At 42.0% G+C, this 19194-nt stretch overlaps 1 protein-coding gene across 1 annotated transcript in view; it reads right to left on the minus strand.

Annotated features, from left to right (window-relative positions):
- Positions 1–2526: 2526 nt before the first annotated feature.
- The window catches only part of LOC106583661 (alpha-1-syntrophin), a 70106-nt gene continuing 53438 nt past the window's right edge, over positions 2527–19194 (minus strand). Inside the window, exons 3-8 of the mRNA XM_014168116.2 lie at positions 14009–14201; positions 10355–10544; positions 7663–7793; positions 5772–5968; positions 4374–4561; positions 2527–3611 (exon numbers count right to left, since the gene is read on the minus strand). Coding sequence (XP_014023591.2) covers positions 3519–3611; positions 4374–4561; positions 5772–5968; positions 7663–7793; positions 10355–10544; positions 14009–14201 — 992 coding nt within the window. The 3' untranslated portion in view covers positions 2527–3518. The remainder of the gene's footprint in view (positions 3612–4373; positions 4562–5771; positions 5969–7662; positions 7794–10354; positions 10545–14008; positions 14202–19194) is intronic.

Consider the following 19194-nt stretch of genomic DNA (forward strand, 5'->3'; position numbering starts at 1 on the left):
GAGGAACTCTGGAGCTCTGTCAGAGTGACCATCGGTTTCTTGGTCACCTCCTTGACCAAGGCCCTTCTCCCTCAGTTGCTCAGTTTGGCCAGGCGACCAGCTCTAGGAAGAGTCTTAGTGGTTCCAAACTTCTTCCATTTAAGAATGATGGAGGCCACTGTGTTCTTGGGGACCTTGAATCCTGTCTCAGAGCTCTACGGACAATTCCTTTGGCCTTATGGCTTGATTTTTGCTCTGACATGCACTGTCAACTGTGGGACCTTATATAGACAGTGTGTGCCTTTCCAAATCATACCCCATCAATTTAATTTACCACAGGCAGGCCCCAATCAACTTGTAGAAACATCTCAAGGATGATCAATGGAAACAAGATGCACCTGAAGTCAATTTCGAGTCTCATATCAAAGGGTCTGAATACTTCTGTTAATAAGGTATTTAATTTTTGTATGTGTTTTTTGCAAAAATGTTAGAACCGGTTTTCACGTTGTCATTATGGGGTATTGTGTATAGATTGATGTGGAAATTGTTTTATTTAATTCATTTTACAATAAGGCTGTAACGTAACAAGATGTGGATAAATCGAAGGGGTCTGAATATGTTCCGGATGCACTGTATCTATATGTGTGTGTGTGTGTGTATATATATATATATATATATATTTAGGTTTTATTAAACAGTGCGCATTTGAAGAGACCTAGTACTCAATTTGTCTTCCCTGTTGAAATAAAGGTTAAATAAAATAATAAAATGTAAAGATCTACCAATAAAGAACAGTAAAAGTTAACAAAGTTTATTACACTTTTATATACAAACAATCCTGCAAGGCACACCTTTTGTTTAAATAAGAATATACCATACATTTGTATTCTTGAAAGCAAAAAAGTTTTCGTTTTGAAATATATTAATATAAGTTTGTTTAGCATTGTAGAGAGAAGGCCACGAATTGTGGATATCCCATTGACACAAAAGAAATGGGGGCAATTGAACACATTGTCATGTAAAATATAGATGCCATTTTTGTTCATTTTCAGTTGGTTCGCGATGATTTCTGTAAACAAACAAAAAAGACTAAAGCTGTATGAAAACCGCACCATTACTCCACAACAAGCTGATATCTTTCAAATGCATCTGTGATTTTGGCTGTAGTCGTTAAGACAAATTCAACTAGCTTTGTAAGGACGGTTTCAATATATCATCTCGGTACCTGTTGCATATATTCTGAGAACTCATTGCTGTTTCAATATGAAACACTATCAATGTATTAATTGATAATGTTATACCCAGACCTAAATATATACATACAGTTCCTTCAGAAAGTACTCACACCCCTTGACTTTTTCCACATTTTGTTATGTTACAGCCTGAATTTAGATTTGATTACATTTAGATTTTGTGTCACTGACCTACACATAACACCCCATAATGTCAAAGTGGAATTGTTTTTAGAAGTGTTCACAAATTTGTTGAAAATGAAAAGCTGAAATGTCACATAAGTTGTATGGACTCACTCTGTGTGCAATAATAGTGTTTAACATGATTTATGAATGTCTACCTTATCTCTGTACCCCACACATACAATTATCTGTGCAGTGAATTTCACACACAGATTCATTCAACCACAAAGACCAGGGAGGTTTTCCAATGCCTCGCAAAGAAGGGCACCTATTGGTAGATGGGTAAAAATAAAAAAGCTGAAATTTTACATCCCTTTGAACATGGTTAAGTTATTCATTACACTTTGGATGGTGTGCCAATACACCCAGTCACTACAAAGATGCAGTCATCCTTCCTAACTCATTTGCAGGAGAGGAAGGAAACCGCTCAGGGATTTCATCATGAGGCCAATGGTGACTTTAAAACAGTTACAGAGTTTAATGGCTGCAAGAGGATAAAACTGAGGATGGATCAACAACATTGTAGTTACTCCACAATGCTAACCTAAATGACAGAGTGAAAAGAAGAAAGCCTGTACAGAATAAAGATATTCCAAAACATGCATCTTGTTCGCAATAAGGCACTAAAGTAATACGGCAAAACACCTGGAAAGAAATTAATGTTATGTTCTATATACAAAGCGTTATGTTGGGGGCAAATACAACACAACACCTCACTGAGTACCACTTTTCATATCTTCAAGCATGGTGGTGGCTGAATCATATTATGGGTATGCTTGTCCTCTGCAATGGAGCCTCTAAGCACAGGCAAAATCCTAAAGGAAATCCTGGTTCAGTCTGCTTTCCAACAGACACTGGGAGACAAATTCATCTTTCAGCAGGACAATAACCTAAAAGGCCAAATATAAACTGGAGTTGCTTACCAAGATGACATGGAATGATCCTGAGTGGCCTAGTTACAGTTACCTCAAGACTTAAAAATGGCTGGCTGTGTAGCAATGATCAACAACCAACTTGACAGAGCTTGTAGAATTTAAAAAATAATCATGTGCAAATATTGTACAGCCCAGGTGTGCACAGCTCTTAGAGACTTACCCAGAAAGACTCACAGCTGTAATCACTGCCAAAGGTGATTCTAACATATAGTGACTCATTGGTGTGAAAACTTATGTAAATGAGATATTTTTGTATTTCAATACATTTGCAAAAATTTCAAAAAACATGTTTTCAATTTGTCATTATGGGGTATTGTGTGTAGATGGGTGAGAAAAAATATATATTTAATCCATTTTTAATGTAGGCTGTAACGCAACACAATGTGGAACAAGTAAAAAAAAATATACTTTCTGAAGGCACTGTAGGTTTCTAGGTCCAAACACCTACAGCTATAAGGCTCTGGTAATACCAATGTTAGAACTATTCCATCGATCTTTCATCAAAATTAAAATGATCTAGAGGGTGAACTTCGTGTCTGAAGTTAGTGTCAAAATATGTATATATTGTATCGATACAAAGGCATAGTACTCTTATGCATAAGGTCATTCAAGTTAGTTGGAGAGTGGGGCTTTTGTTAAGTGAAATTACTAAACAGTGGCAATAATCCGTTTCTAAACACTTGGATTTAGGGGTTAACTTTAAATCAGCTTTATGACATATAGTTCATCTTCATGTTGATATTGGCTATGGGAAACATTTATGAATCTACTAAAGAAATGCAGGGAGATTCAAAAGGCTTTTCGCTGCACTCAAAATGTCTCTGAATCAACACTTGGAAAACATCCTTAATAGCAGACATAAAATAATGTTTCTCAAAATGGCGGCCAAACATAAAAATAACGTACATTTAGGATGATAAAACACTAACCTCTCTGAATAATTCAATCAGTAAACAATGCAGGTAACATTTGAAAATTCTGTAACAAATTTCGAAGCCGTCATGATTTTTGTAATATCAATGCTGTCTGTTGTAACCGCTTGGTGGCGGTTTGAAATAGAGCGGTGACATCATGTCCTCTGCAGTGACATCGCATCCTCCTAATGTTAGAGTCATGGCTTTGTGTAAATATGCTTCGGTGGTTTGGTGGTTTTTCAGGGTGGGCAGAGGGGTTGCAGGTCAATCTGTTATCATGCTAACAGGCCTAGCCGCTTGACCTTAGCAGAGAGGAAGGAGTGGATGATGAACACCATGGTCTTGGGGCAAGAGTGCAGGTCCAGTTGCTGCAAGGGAGGAAGAGGAAAGGAGGGAGAGAGAGGGAGAGAGGAAGGGGAGGCAGAGGGAAGAGAGAGAGAAGTTCATCATCACCTTTGACGTTGTTATAGTTGAGTATGTTAGCATAGCAAACAATGACTACTCTGTTAAAACCTTTACTCTGTATTGAAACTTTTTGGGGGGGGTTGAAAATTATGTTGGTCATGTGATCAAGAGAAGGAACCAAAACATGAGGTTGGTCATGTGATGAAGGAACCAAAACATGAGGTTGGTCATGTGATCAAGAGAAGGAACCCAACAGCAAAGGAGGAAGGAGATAGAGCTAGGAAGAAAGAAAGAGAGAGTGAGAGAGTGAGTAGAAGAGAGAGAGAGAGAGAGAGAGAGAGAGAGTGTGAATGAGAGAGTAGAAGAAAGAGAGAGAGAAGAGAGAGAGAAGAGAGAGAGAGAAAGAGAGAGTAGAAGCAAGAGAAAGAGAGTGAGAAAGAGTATAGAAGCAAGAGAAAGAGAGAGAAAGTGAGAAAGAGAGAGTAGAAGCAAGAGAAAGAGAAAGAAAGAGAGAGTAGAAGCAAGAGAAAGAGAGAGAGAGAGAAAGAGAGAGAGTAGAAGCAAGAGAAAGAGAGTGAGAGTAGAAGCAAGAGAAAGAGAGAGAGTAGAAGCAAGAGAAAGAGAGAGAGAGAAAGAGAGAGTAGAAGCAAGAGAAAGAGAGAGAGAGAGAGAGAGAGAGAGAGAGAGAGAGAGAGAGACAAACCAACCAAAACAATCCAACTCACAATCTCTGCCTCTGGCCCTCCAAAGTCGAGGAAGATCATGTGTACACCGTCATCGGAGGACATGCGCAGACGCTCGAAGGGCTGCTGGAGGAGCACCGTCTTTCTGATGCCCATCTCCTCAGTGAACAGGCTAAAGCCCTCGTCGATGTGCACTCCCAGGTTGCACTCCTTCCCGTTCCAGCTGCAGGCTGCCAGGGACCACAGATGGGCATTAGGAAGGTTGGTCACTAAGGGCCGGTTTTTCCAGACACAGACTAGGCCTAGTGCTCGACTAAAAAGCATTCTCAATGGAGATTCTCTTGTTTTTTAGTCCAGGACCAGGAGTTCATTTAATCTGTGTCCAGGAAACTGCCCCTAAAGGTTCTGATTATAGGTTGCTCTGTGTTTCTGTAACACTCCATTTACAAAACTGAATACTAAAGGTTGAATACTAAAGGCTGATTGACTGATCTGTTCTATCACAGTGAATATATGAATGGATTGAGTTGGATTTAATAGATTTTGTAGGTTCAGGCAGTTTAGATGTGGCTGCTTCCAATGAACGCAATGAGTGACTTTTTATTGTTATAATGTTGCAACACCATAACGCCAGCAGAGGCCAGTACTACCCTATATAAAACAGCCAGACCTGCATACTTGCTGTAGGTCTTTGCTAGACCATCTGCTGCTGTCCTGCAGCCATTCATGATGATTCATTGCAGTTGGAGCAGTAAAATGTAACTTTTCAACAAAAAAAAATATATATTTTCTTATTTTATTTAACTAGGCAAGTCAGTTAAGAACAAATTCTTATTTACAATGACGGCCTACCGAGGAACAGTGGGTTAATTGCCTTTGTTCAGGGGCAGAACGACAGATTTTTACCTTGTCAGCTCAGGGATTCGATCCAGCAACCGTTTGGTTACTGGCCCAATGCTCTAACCACTAGGCTACCTGCCGCCCCAAAAAGTACCTGTGCTGCAGCAACGATTCATCGCTAAAGTGACAAACTCTTGTAGGTGACACCATGCACTAACTTGATTATCAATCAACATTAACAATGTTTTTGAAAGTACAGGTTGACTTTTGAATGCCCTGTATGTAGTATTTTGTAGCTGTTTGTTTTGATTAAGTGGGACCTGGCATATTATTTGACATTAGAGATGGGTTCAATTCCTTTTCAGGAAGGGAATTAACATTCATTGAATTAAAGGAAAAGTCCACATAGACCTAACGCAAGTCTCAGACCCCTCGTCACGCGAGCATGGTTCTGTGTTATCTTCCCGAGCTCATGCATTAGCTCAGTGGGCTAACTTGGCAGAGGCTCCTCATTCCCGAACTGGAACCTTGTCTGAGATCTGAAAACTCGTGTTAACTCCCCCAGTGGGCTATCTTAATCTGCTACTCCTGTATCTATACCTGTGGTGACCTCCTGGATGAGCTCGGCAGCGTTGTGGCAGCCGTCCACCAGCATGTGGGTCCAGGCTGAAAGCTCCTTGGCCGAGTCCACCCGGAACAAGTGGGTCTCCACGCCTTGCTTGGTGCCGGTGCGCAGCCCAAAGGAGAGCTCAGAGTCCAGCAGGGGAGAGCTTTTCCCCGGTCCTGAGTGGACCAGTCTGGAGGAGACGGGAAGGAATAGAGGGTAAAGGTGGTAAGAGGTTGGAAGAGAGAAGAGTGTGCCAAGCTGTCATCAAGGCAAAGGGTGGCTCCTTTGAAGAATCTCAAATATAAAATATATTTTGTTTTAACACTTTATTGGTTAAAACATGATTCCATATGTGTTATTTCATAGTTTTGATGTCTTCACTATTATTCTACAATGTAGAAAATAGTAAAAAGAAAGAAAAACCCTTGAATGAGTAGGTGTGTCCAAACTTTTGACTGGTACTGTATATTTCCTGAGCTTTCTCATATCTCCTAGATATATCTCCTAGATATATCTCCTAGATATAGGACCATCACTGCAAAACCTTGTTTCTTATTATTTATTTTTTGACTGTCTTTTTTTTCCATTTATTCATGTTATTCAATGCATTTCTCTGGGCTAGTAAGTAAAGGCCAAATTCAATATTTTATACCTAAAGAGGTCCTAAAATTCAAATAGCTAAATGATCCATAGTATGACCATCTTAAAACAATTCCATATGTCAGCTTAGAACCCCACCTCCCCAAGGGCTTAGACTTAAAGTTATAAAACCTTATAGGGTTAAACCATTCTACGTGTCTTTTCGTTACTATTTGTATGATGTATCTGCAAGTTCTGACTGCATTATTTGCACTGGCAAATCAAATATGGCCATAGACATAGACATTTCCATTGCTCATCCCTTTAAGAGTCCATTAAAGCAGTGTTCACATTGGAAGTTTGAAGTGACTCAAATCTGATTCGAATCTGTTCTTTTTCCTGCAGTCTGAACAGCCAAAAAGCACATGGAATCTGATATTTGAAGCCACATTTCAAACCATCTTCGTAGATGGTTTGAAGTTAGAAACAAATCTGATTCCTGGCCGTGTGACTTGTGTATGAACAGTCAAATCTGATTTATTTGCCCTCAAGTGGTTTTTAAGACTGATATTTGACATACATTATCTTGTTGCTTGCTAGCTACTCTGCTGACAGTTTTACCAGAACATGATTAGCTTGTTAATTGTTAACAAACAATTGAGTGAATGTGCTAGAAAGCTGAACAGCTAGCTAGTTGACTGCCTTGGCTAGCCAAAAATTACTTGTTTATAAAAGTTGGATCATCTTATCCTTTGAGGCTTTAAAAGTTTTCCTACACTATGTTTTCCTACACTATGAACATTCAAAGCAACTGGGAAACATCCATGACAGGCGTTGTTGTCACCTTTGCATGCCACATAACTTCTGAGTGATAGGAAGCAGGACCACCACCACCAATCAGCCTACACCACTGCACACACCCGTTGTTACTATGACAACTAGCATAGCCATGTTAGCAAATGACTGCTGTCTGAACACACACAAATCCTATTTGGTCACTTGTAACTTGCTGTTTGGACAGTCAGTATTCCAAAACGGATTTGAAAAACCAAACTGATTTGAGCATTAAGGCCTGCAGTGTGAACAAGGCTTAAGAACTTTAAGAAAAGGCTGCTCTTGGGGGGCTGGGGGTGAGGTTGCAGCCTAGAAATAGACCATTTTAGATATACTGCTCCTTTTCATGGACTAAACTCAGCCATCGATGGAGACTGTTTTGTGAAAATGGCTATTTGACTAGCTGCTTTTGAACGATATTCAACCCCCTGGTCTAAGTGCAGTGCATCAGTGTAATTGTGTAGATCCTACCTAGTTGTGATGAGCGGGTGGCTCTTGGCTGGGCTGTTGATGCTGTCTTTACTGTCAGGTAGGGTGGGGTACAGCAGCAGGTCTCTCTCAGTCAGCAGAGCCAGCACTGGTCTCTCTGGACCCTGAGTCGCCTTGAGGGAGAGGAGGACAAACAGACACACACACAGACAGACAGACACACGCACACACAGACCCACACACACACAAACATACACACACAGACACACGCACAAACATACATACACACACAGACACACGACAAACACTTTTCATGACTCATATCACAACATATTTACACATCCCTATGAGTGTAATGCACACACTGTCACATATTTAAATACCTCCTTGACAAAAGGTTAACATCAAATATTAATTTCAATTCCATACTGAAGTACAAGCGTGGAAAATGTGTAACAAAATTTCTCCTGAAGCATACCAATGAGTGTCTTCTTAGTGTCTATTTGATCAGAAGGTTCAAATTTGTCTCTTTTCATTCCAAAGAACGTCTATTTGTCAGAATTCACAGTGGGCAAGGACAATTAAAAACATTGACAGAAATATTTTCTTGGAAAATTCAATGTCTTGTAGGTGTTTAATGATCCTGTTCCGTCCATCAACGGGTTTTAGACGTCTTTGTTGTTGGGTTTTCAACAATATGCGTTGTACAGTTGAAGTCGGAACTTTACATACACTAAGGTTGGAGTCATTAAAACTCGTTTTTCAACCACTCCACAAATTTCGAGTTCACAAACTATAGTTTTGGTAAGTCGGTTAGGGCATCTACTTTGTGCATGACACAAGTAATTTATCCAACAATTGTTTACAGTCAGATTATTTCACTTATATTCCATTGTATCACAATTCCAGTGGGTCAGAAGTTTACATACACTAAGTTGACTGTCCTTTAAACAGCTTGGAAAATTCCAGAAAATGATGTCATGGCTTTAGAAGCTTCTGATAGGCGAATTGACATCATTTGAGTCAATTGGAGGTATACCTGTGGATGTATTTCAAGGCCTACCTTCAAACTCAGTGCCTCTTTGCTTGACATCATGGGAAAATCAAAAGAAATCAGCCAAGACCTCAGAAAGAAAATTGTAGACCTCCACAAGTCTGGTTCATCCTTGGGAGCAATATCCAAATGCCTGAAGGTACCACGCTCATCTGTACAAACAATAGTATGCAAGTATAAACACCATGGGACCACGCAGCCGTCATACCGCTCAGGAAGGAGACGCGTTCTGTCTCCTAGAGATTAACATACTTTGGTGCCCGAAAAGTGGAAATCAATCCCAGAACAACAGCAAAGGACCTGGAGGAATGCTGGAGGAAACAGTATCTATATCCACAGTAAAACGAGTCCTATATCGACATAACCTGAAAGGCCGCTCAGCAAGGAAGAAGCCACTGCTCCAAAGCCACCATAAAAAAGCCAGACTACGGTTTGCAACTGCACATGGGGACAAAGATCGTACTTTTTGGAGAAATGTCCTCTGGTCTGATGAAACAAAAATAGAACTGTTTGGCCATAATGACCATCGTCATGTTTGGAGGAAAAAGAGGGAGGCTTGCAAGCCGAAAAACACCATCCCAACCGTGAAGCATGGGGTGGCAGCATGAAGTTGTGGGGGTGCTTTGCTGCAGGAGGGACTGGTGCACTTCACAAAATAGATGTCATCATGAGGGAGGAAAATGATGTGGATATATTGAAGCAACATCTCAAGACATCAGTCAGGAAGTTAAAGCTTGGTCGCAAATGGGTCTTCCAAATGGACAATGGCCCCAAGCATACTTCCAAAGTTGTGGCAAAATGGCTTAAGGACAACAAAGTCAAGGTATTGGAGTGGTCATCATAAAGCCCTAACCTCAATCCCATAGAAAATTTGTGGGCAGAACTGAAAAAGCGTATGCGAGCAAGGAGGCCTACAAACCTGACTCAGTTACACCAGCTCTGTCAGGAGGAATGGGCCAAAATTCTCCCAACTTATTGTGGGAAGCTTGTGGAAGGCTACCCGAAATGTTTGACCCAAGTTAAACAATTTAAAGGCAATGCTACCAAATACTAATTGAGTGCATGTACACTTCAACTGTATATGTTTCGTTCTTTCCCCTTTTCAAGGCACATATGACTTACTAATTGTCAGCTCCTCAGCACAAGGCTAGCGCAAACACTATTCTCAGAAAGTCCCTTAACAGACTAAACAGACACTAGACTATTCGATAATGCACTTAAACAGAGCACAGTGTTTGAGTCAGACATTCTTTTGAGTTAGACATTGCTAATCTGGCCTTCGCATCACTAAAATGCCAAGATATAAACCAGATTACATTTTCAGTCACAACAGCTGATGTTACAGACAATGTTTATTGGAATGCACTCAAGAGACACATTAGCTGACTAGCCAATAGAGAGGCCTGTCTTAGTTCGGTTTTTACCATTCGTCAAAACTAACAAATAAAGAAATAATTGCGCCAAGACCTGGGATCAAATACTATTTCAAATACTTTATATGTGCTTGATTGAGCTTGTCTGTTGCGAAAAGTCCCGAAAGTACAAAGACCCGCCCACCTGGGACTACAGGAAGTCTAAAGCAAATGCTCAAAGTTATTATTTGAACCCAGGGCAGGCTGCCATAAATAGATATACATAAAGCCTAACACAAACTCACATTTCACCTTTGACTCTTTGTACCTGTTCAGTGATCCATCCCATGTGTTTGACCTCCAGGCCCGCTTGCATGGCCCTCAGCTCATCCCTGACTCGGGGCACCAGGGCCGAAACCCCGGCTTGGATGGCGTTATACCAGGACTGGGCCATGGCAGGGTCCTTGGCCCTCAGGAACACCGAGCTCTTTCTGCTGGACGAGATCACCTCAAAGTACCTGTGTGGAGGGGAGAGAGGGAGCGGGAAAGGGGGAGAGAGAGGGGACAGAAAGAGAGAGAGAGGGGGGTGAAGTGAGAGACATGGAGAAAGAAAAGAGGTAAGGAGAGAAAGGGTAGAGACGAACACAGGTCCCTGGAGAATGCACTAAAATCCATTTTGATGACCCTTGAAGTTGAGGAGGGTCAATTAGCTTGCCTCCTGTGACAAATGAACTTACATACAATTAAAATTCTCCTCTACTTTACCTCTGGACAAAGCTGGTTTTAGCAGTAACCCAGTTGGTTATGACATGGATTTTGACAATGTAAGCGCAGCCTATCCAGCTGCGACGCTTCTGTTGTTATTGTAGATGTATGTAAAACAAAACTCCATGTAGGCTATATGTCCATCATGGAACAAGAGATAAGATAATCCAGTGACTCTCATATTTAGAAACACTTAAGTTATTTTCCTGTAACAATTTTTCTTGGTTTCATTTGATTAAAAAACAAGCTTTCAGTTGGCTACCCTTACCCTACTATAATGAAGGCTGGTTCAACAGCAATGTGTTGGGTGTCTTTTTATACTGGCCATGCATTAGCCAAGTAGCCCGTCCATAGAAGGTTTCTAAGTGATCTACTGGTGAAGCTTTTGCATTATTCACAATTCACATAGGCCTACCTGCAGAGCATTACTACATTATTCACAATTCACATAGGCCTACCTGCAGTGCATTACTACATTATTCACAATTCACATAGGCCTACCTGCAGTGCATTACTACATTATTCACAATTCACATAGGCCTACCTGCAGTGCATTACTACATTATTCACAATTCACATAGGGCTACCTGCAGTACATTACTACATTATTCACATAGGCCTACCTGCAGTGCATTACTACATTATTCACAATTCACATAGGTCTACCTGCAGTGCATTACTACATTATTCACAATTCACATAGGTCTACCTGCAGTGCATTACTGCATGATTTACAATTCACATAGGCCTACCTGCAGTGCATTACTACATTTGGCTTCTATCCCTCTACATTTCCAAAAGAGCGCCAAAGACACACTCCTCCAAACATAGACTTTTCAAAATGTTCAGTCCTATAACGCCATATCAACGGTAGGCCTAGGCTATATCTTGCTTGTTGAGAACGTGCCTCACACATACGATTCAATTTACAGGAGCTTAGTATTTTTTATTTGAGGAGAACTGCGATGCGTAAAGGCCTATACTTACATAAGGCAATTACAGAAAACTCTGGATTTAAAAACAAATGTTGCTATCACTTATTACTCGTACCTATGCTATTTAGTAAACTTTCGTATGGATCCACAATGGACTGTCGTATGGATCCACAATGGACTGTCGTATGAATCCACAATGGACTGTCGTATGGATCCACAATAGACTGTCGTATGGATCCACAATGGACTGTCGTATGGATCCACAATGGACTGTCGTATGGATCCACAATGGACTGTCGTATGGATCCACAATGTACTGTCGTATGGATCCACAATGGACTGTCGTATGGATCCACAATGGACTGTCGTATGGATCCACAATGGACTGTCATATGAATCCACAATGGACTGTCGTATGGATCCACAATGGACTGTCGTATGAATCCACAATGGACTAGGACGAGGATATTCCATGCTCCCAGACAAAATGGAATTGATGACAACGCAAAGACTGTCAATTATAGGGCTGGGAATTGCCAGGGACCTCGCGATATGATATTATCACAATACTTTGGTGCCGATACGATATGTATTAAATTGCCATTTTAATCATTTAGCAGACGTTCTTATCCAGAGCGACTTACAGAAGCAATGAGGGTTAAGTGCCTTGCTCAAGGGCACATCAACAGATTTTTGGGGGGGGAGCTAGGAACACAAGCATTTCACTACACCGGCAATAACATCTGCTATATATGGGTATGCAACCAATAAAATTTGATTCGATTTTGATTCGAACCAGCGACATTTCGGTTACTGGCCCAACACTCTTAACCGATACAATATGTATTGCAAGTACAGCCAACTAGCGCAAAAATAATATTGTTATATTGTCAAATGATACGATATATTAGTCCAAAATAATATCCCAATATGTAACTGTATCAATTTTTGCCCCCATCACTAGTCAATAACCTACAGAACTTGAGACAAACGCATGCAGTATCACTCCTACAACTTGTCTATTCATCAAAACCCAGTCATTTCACGCCACCGCCAGAGATTGCTCTCATAATAACAGCAGTGAAAATAGCTAAAATATTTGACACACCCCCAGACCTATAGCACTACCGCCAGAGCTTAGATTTACCATTGCGTTGGGTTTGTTCACATCGAGAGCTATTAAAGCTCATTGTGGAGGGTACAAGGTAACCCAATACCAGTGTGCTGCAGATTCTCGTTTTCACCTGGAACAAGCCATAAGGTGTGAGCTATGAAGAGAGATGAAGCAGGACCCATACACACTATTGCTCCACTACATGCCTTTAATTAGGCTTAGCATAACAACGTTTGGATCCAAGAGAGGACTTTGTCTGGCCATAGGCTACGAAAAGTCTAACCAGAGGGGACAGCTGGAGCTGAAAGAGCCTCTGAGTAGGAGTGCTGATTTAGGATCAGTTTTGTATTTTAGATCATGTTGATTAAGATTACATGGACAGACCCAAGATCAGTTATCCTACTTGGAGATGCTTTGTGGATACAGGTCCAGACATAAGCTTTGTGGGTACAGGTCCAGACCTAAGCTTTGTGGGTACAGGCCCAAACATTTTGTGGGTACAGGCCCAAACCTTTGTGGGTACAGGCCCAAACCTTTGTGGGTACAGGCCCAAACCTTTGTGGGTACAGGCCCAAACCTTTGTGGGTACAGGCCCAAACCTTTGTGGGTACAGGCCCAAACCTTTGTGGGTACAGGCCCAAACCTTTGTGGGTACAGGCCCAAACCTTTGTGGGTACAGGCCCAAACCTTGGTGAGAAAAAGGAGTGCTACTTTGCATCAGGTAAATATTAAAATGTAGAGTGCTCATTATATTCAAGGAGCCTTGATTTAGATTCCAAAAGGAGTACCTTGTGAGTCTTCTGACTTCATGAAATCTTACTGAATTCAAGATACAAGCTATCGTACCCAGTTTCTCTCTCTCTCTCCATTTCTTTCTCACTCTCTGTCTCTCTGTTTCTCCGTCTCTCCGTCCGTCTCCCTGTCTCTGTTTCTCCGTCCGTCTCTCCGTCCGTCTCTCCGTCCGTCTCTCCGTCCGTCTCTCCGTCCGTCTCTCCGTCCGTCCCCCTCTGTCCGTCCCCCTCTGTCCGTCCCCCTCTGTCTGTCCCCCTCTGTCTGTCCCCCTCTGTCTGTCCCCCTCTGTCTGTCCCCCTCTCGCTCTCCCTCTCGCTCTCCCTCTCTCTGATCATTTAACTCAGTTCCCCATTGAACTGGGTTCCACCCACAGTACCTGTTCTCTGTATCCGGGGGACACTGCTTCCTGGTCACCTGGGACATATTCAGGGGGATGGTCCTGGCCTCCTTCAGCTCGGCAGGGGGGGCATCTGCGCCCTTCTGTGGCGTGGCATGGGGGGAGTCCCAGGGTAGGGGTGCACCGGGCAAGGTGTTCTTAAAGAAGGCTGACATCTCCTTGATGTATTTCACTGAGAGAGGAAAAGAGATGGGGTGGTGTTGTATTAAGGAGGATTCATATTGAGAGGGAGAAGGAAGGTATATAAGGTATCATATCAGGTGAATTGGAAGCAGTGAGAGTAAAAACTATTCAGACTTTGATACTATAAGGGTCGGTTTCCCAGACACAGATTAAGCCTGTAGACCAAGACTAAAAATCTCCATTGAGAATCCTTTTTAATTCAGAACTACGCCTGATCCGTGTCCGGCAAACCACCCCTCAATGTTTAGCTAATGGAGTGTGCATTAGAAGGTTCATTATTCAAATGAACTTGGAGTTTGGAATTATAGCCTTGGATCTTATCAATGTTGTGAACTTCATAAGTATTCTCTTTCACTGCTGTGACTTATGAAGTCACTGAGTCAAATCCTGATCCTCTGCTCACCCTGCACACCACGCATCCCTTCTCTCTTACATGGCCTATTCCTACACATGGTCTCCTATTCCTACACATGGTCTCCTATTCCTACACATGGTCTCCTATTCCTACACATGGTCTCCTATTCCTACACATGGTATCCTATTCCTACACATGAGATGAACGTACTTTGGTGTGAAAAGTGCAAATCAATCCCAGAACTACAGCAAAGGACCTTGTGAAGATGCTGGAGGAAAACAGGTACAAAAGTATCTATATCCACAGTAAAACGAGTCCTATAAGGACATAACCTGAAAGGCCATTCAGCAAGGAAGAAGCCACTGCTCCAAAACAGCCATAAAAAAGCCAGACTACGGTTTGCAAAGATCGTACTTTGTGGAGAAATGTCCTCTGGTCTGATGAAACAAAAACAGAACTGTTTGGCCATAATGACCATCGTTATGTTTGGAGGAAAAAGGGGGAGGCTTGCAAGCTGAAGAACAGATAGATAATAAACAGTGAATAGTAACAGTGTAAAAACAAAATCAAGGGTGGGGCATTTGATTAATTGTTCAGCATGGCTTGGGGGTAGAAGCTGTTAAGGAGCCTTTTGGACTCTGGTTTAGATTCTGGTTTAGACCAGAGGATGCTACGGAGGAAACAGAGGAGCAACATTCTGGTTTAGACCGGAGGATGCTACGGAAAGACCAGAGAAGCACCACTCAGGTATCACTGGGTGGGGGGGTGGGGGGGTGAAGTTGTCCCAAAATAGACTTGGGTAACTTGGATGGGGGTGGGGGCCACAGAAAAAAATCTGTGGCCCCCACTCCCCAACACATATCCCCCACTCCCCAACACATTGGGAGCAAAACATTTTTGCAGCCCCCCTCTTGACAGCCAAGACACATTTTAGCTGACATGGGCTAATTGAGTGACTGTCAGTGACTGACATAACATGAGAAAAACTGCTGATGCACTACCCCATTTTGAGATTGCACCTTGTGTATTCTACTATTCTAACTCTTAACAGTGAGTTGAGACCCGAACTGAGTTGAAAATTGATCCGAGGGCCTTCAAATGGGAAAACATGGAGCAGACTTAAAAACCTTCAAAACCCTGCTGTATGTAAACATTGTGTGCTATAGCTTGGAAAATAACTCGATGACAACATATTGACGTTTGTTTCCAACAGAGCTGTTTTCCTAAAGAAATTAAATCCGCTTTGTGTTTTGTTTCCTTGCCACGATACTAATGAGTATTGCGATACTGGTATTGTCACGGCCCTATTATATACAGTATAACCCCTAGGTGCATTGTGGGTACTGAGTGAATGGACTTGGATGATAAATGAAAAGGTACGTAGATTTACATAAGTTTGGATGATTTCCCATTATCCAAAAACTAGGAGCATTTTCTAGATTAATAATATGAGGTATTTTCTATTTCCCTACATCACTAATGACAAATATATAATTTAAACCGAGCAGGACAAATGGAAAGGGAAGGGAGGAGGCCATCGCTGAATAGGTTGGCGCTGTAGAGAGTGAAAGCATCCTGGGGTAGAAAATATGACTAAGCTCGATTCAACCAGAGGCAAAAGATGTTTAACAGAATCCAAAAGTTTCCATGAATACCAGTGGCGGGCACATTCATAGCAGGGCTAAAATTAGCTGAGACTGTACTGTTATTACTTTAGCTTATCTGGCAGGCCAAACAAGTAGTTGTGTGTGTGTGTGTGTGTGTGTGTGTGTGTGTGTGTGTGTGTGTGTGTGTGTGTGTGTGTGTGTGTATAGTTTCTTTGCTCCAATTGCAGAATCCCCCGCTAAGCTTTTCTTTGGGACTCTTCACATTCTACCCGTAAATCCAGACTATGCATTTCCTACCCAATTCAGTTCAACACTGTTCACTTAACAGGAGGCGTTTTTTAAAAGGCACGCTAAATCACCTAATGGGCCAAGAAACACAGCCCAGCAGTCGCCACTTAAATTGCCGAAAAACTGAAAAAGATGGGGTAAACGAAACCACATCTTGTCCATTGCTGTTTTGGTTTGTAACTACTGTTTTATTTCAATGTAGAGCCTCCCATCCCCCAGGCTCTCATTTGTTGACTTCTGCAACCGTAAAAGTAAAAGCCTTGGTTTCATGCATGTTAACATTAGAAGCCTCCTCCCTAAGTTTCTTTTATTCACTGCCCTAGCACACTCCACCAATCCGGATGTCCTAGCCGTGTCTGAATCCTGGCTTAGGAAGACCACCAAAAACCTTGAAAGTTCTATGCCTAACTATAACATTTTCCGACAAGATAGACCTGTCAAAGGGGGCGGTGTTGCAATCTACTGCAAAGATAACCTGTAGAGTTCTGTCTTACTATCCAGGTCTGTAGCCAAACAATTTGAGTTTCTACTTCTAAAAATGAACCTTTCCAGAAACAAGTCTCTCACTGTTGCCGCTTGTTATAGACCACCCTCCGCCCCCAGCTGTGCCCTCGACACCATATGTGATTTGATTGCCCCCCATCTATCTTCTGAGCTCGTGCTGCTAGGTGACCTAAACTGGGACAACTCCTACAATCTAAGCTTGATGCCTTCAATCTCACACAACTTATCAATGAACCTACCAGATATAACCCCAAATCCGTAAACACGGGCACCCTCATAGATATCATCCTAACTAACTCGCCGTCCAAATACACCTCTGCTGTTTTCAACCAAGATCTCAGCAATCACTGCCTCATTGCCTGCATCCGTAATGGGCCTGCGGTCAAACGACCACCCCTCATCACTGTCAAACGCTCCCTAAAACACTTCTGCGAGCAGGCCTTTCTAATCAACCTGGCCGGGGTATCCTGGAATGACATTGACCTCATCCCGATAGTAGAGGATGCCTGGTTATTCTTTAAAAGTGCCTTCCTCACCATCTTAAATAAGCATGCCCCATTCAAAAAAATGTAGAACCAGGAATAGATATAGCCCTTGGTTCACTCCAGACCTGTCTGCTCTTGACCAGCACAAAAACATCCTGTGGCGTTCTGCATTAGCATCGAATAGCCCCCGTGTTAGCCAGCCTGCCAGCTTAGTGGAGTCTGCCACTAGCACAGTCAGTGTAGTCAGCTCAGCTTTCCCCATTGAGACCGTGTCTGTGCCTCGATCTAGGTTGGGCAAAATTAAAAATGGCGGTGTTCGCTTTAGCAATCTCACTAGTATAAAGACCTCCTCCATTCCTGCCATTATTGAAAGAGATTGTGATACCTCACATCTCAAAATTGGGTTACTTAATGTTAGATCCCTCACTTCCAAGGCAGTTATAGTCAATGAACTAATCACTGATAATAATCTTGATGTGATTGGCCTGACTGAAACATGGCTTAAGCCTGATGAATTTACTGTGTTAAATGAGGCCTCACCCCCAGGTTACATTAGTGACCATACCCCCGTGCATCCGGCAAAGGCGGAGGTGTTGCTAACATTTACGATAGCAAATTTCAATTTACAAAAAAAAAACAACAATGACGTTTTCGTCTTTTGAGCTTCTAGTCATGAAATCTATGCAGCCTACTCACTCACTTTTTATAGCTACTGTTTATAGGCCTCCTGGGCCATATGCAGTGTTCCTCACTGAGTTCCCTGAATTCCTATCGGATCTTGTAGTCATAGCAGATAATATTCTAATTTTTGGTGACTTTAACATTCACATGGAAAAGTCCACAGACCCACTCCAAAAGGCTTTCGGAGCCATCATCGACTCAGTGGGTTTTGTCCAACATGTCTCTGGACCTACTCACTGCCACAGTCATACTCTGGACCTAGTTTTGTCCCATGGAATAAATGTTGTGGATCTAAATGTTTTTCCTCATAATCCTGGACTATCGGACCACCATTTTATTACGTTTGCAATTGCAACAAATAATCTGCTCAGACCCCAACCAAGGAGCATTAAAAGTCGTGCTATAAATTCTCAGACAACCCAAAGATTCCTTGATGCCCTTCCAGACTGCCTCTGCCTACCCAAGGACGTCAGAGGACAAAAATCAGTTAACCACCTAACCGAGGAACTCAATTTAACCTTGCGCAATACCCTAGATGCAGTTGCACCCCTAAAAACTAAAAACATCTGTCATAAGAAACTAGCTCCCTGGTATACAGAAAATACACGAGCTCTGAAGCAAGCTTCCAGAAAATTGGAACGGAAATGGCGCCACACCAAACTGGAAGTCTTCCGACTAGCTTGGAAAGACAGTACCGTGCAGTATCGAAGAGCCCTTACTGCTGCTCGATCATCCTATTTTTCCAACTTAATTGAGGAAAATAAGAACAATCCGAAATTTCTTTTTGATACTGTCGCAAAGCTAACTAAAAAGCAGCCTTCGCAAATGGAGGATGGCTTTCACTTCAGCAGTAATACATTTATGAACTTCTTTGAGGAAAAGATCATGATCATTAGAAAGCAAATTACAGACTCCTCTTTAAATCTGGGTATTCCTCCAAAGCTCCATTGTCCTGAGTCTGCACAACTCTGCCAGGACCTAGGATCAAGGGAGATACTAAAGTGTTTTAGTACTATATCTCTTGACGCAATGATGAAAATAATCATGGCCTCCAAACCCTCA

Source organism: Salmo salar, chromosome ssa22 (genome assembly GCF_905237065.1).
Source record: "Salmo salar chromosome ssa22, Ssal_v3.1, whole genome shotgun sequence".
In the NCBI taxonomy this organism is placed as follows: Eukaryota; Metazoa; Chordata; class Actinopteri; order Salmoniformes; family Salmonidae; genus Salmo; species Salmo salar.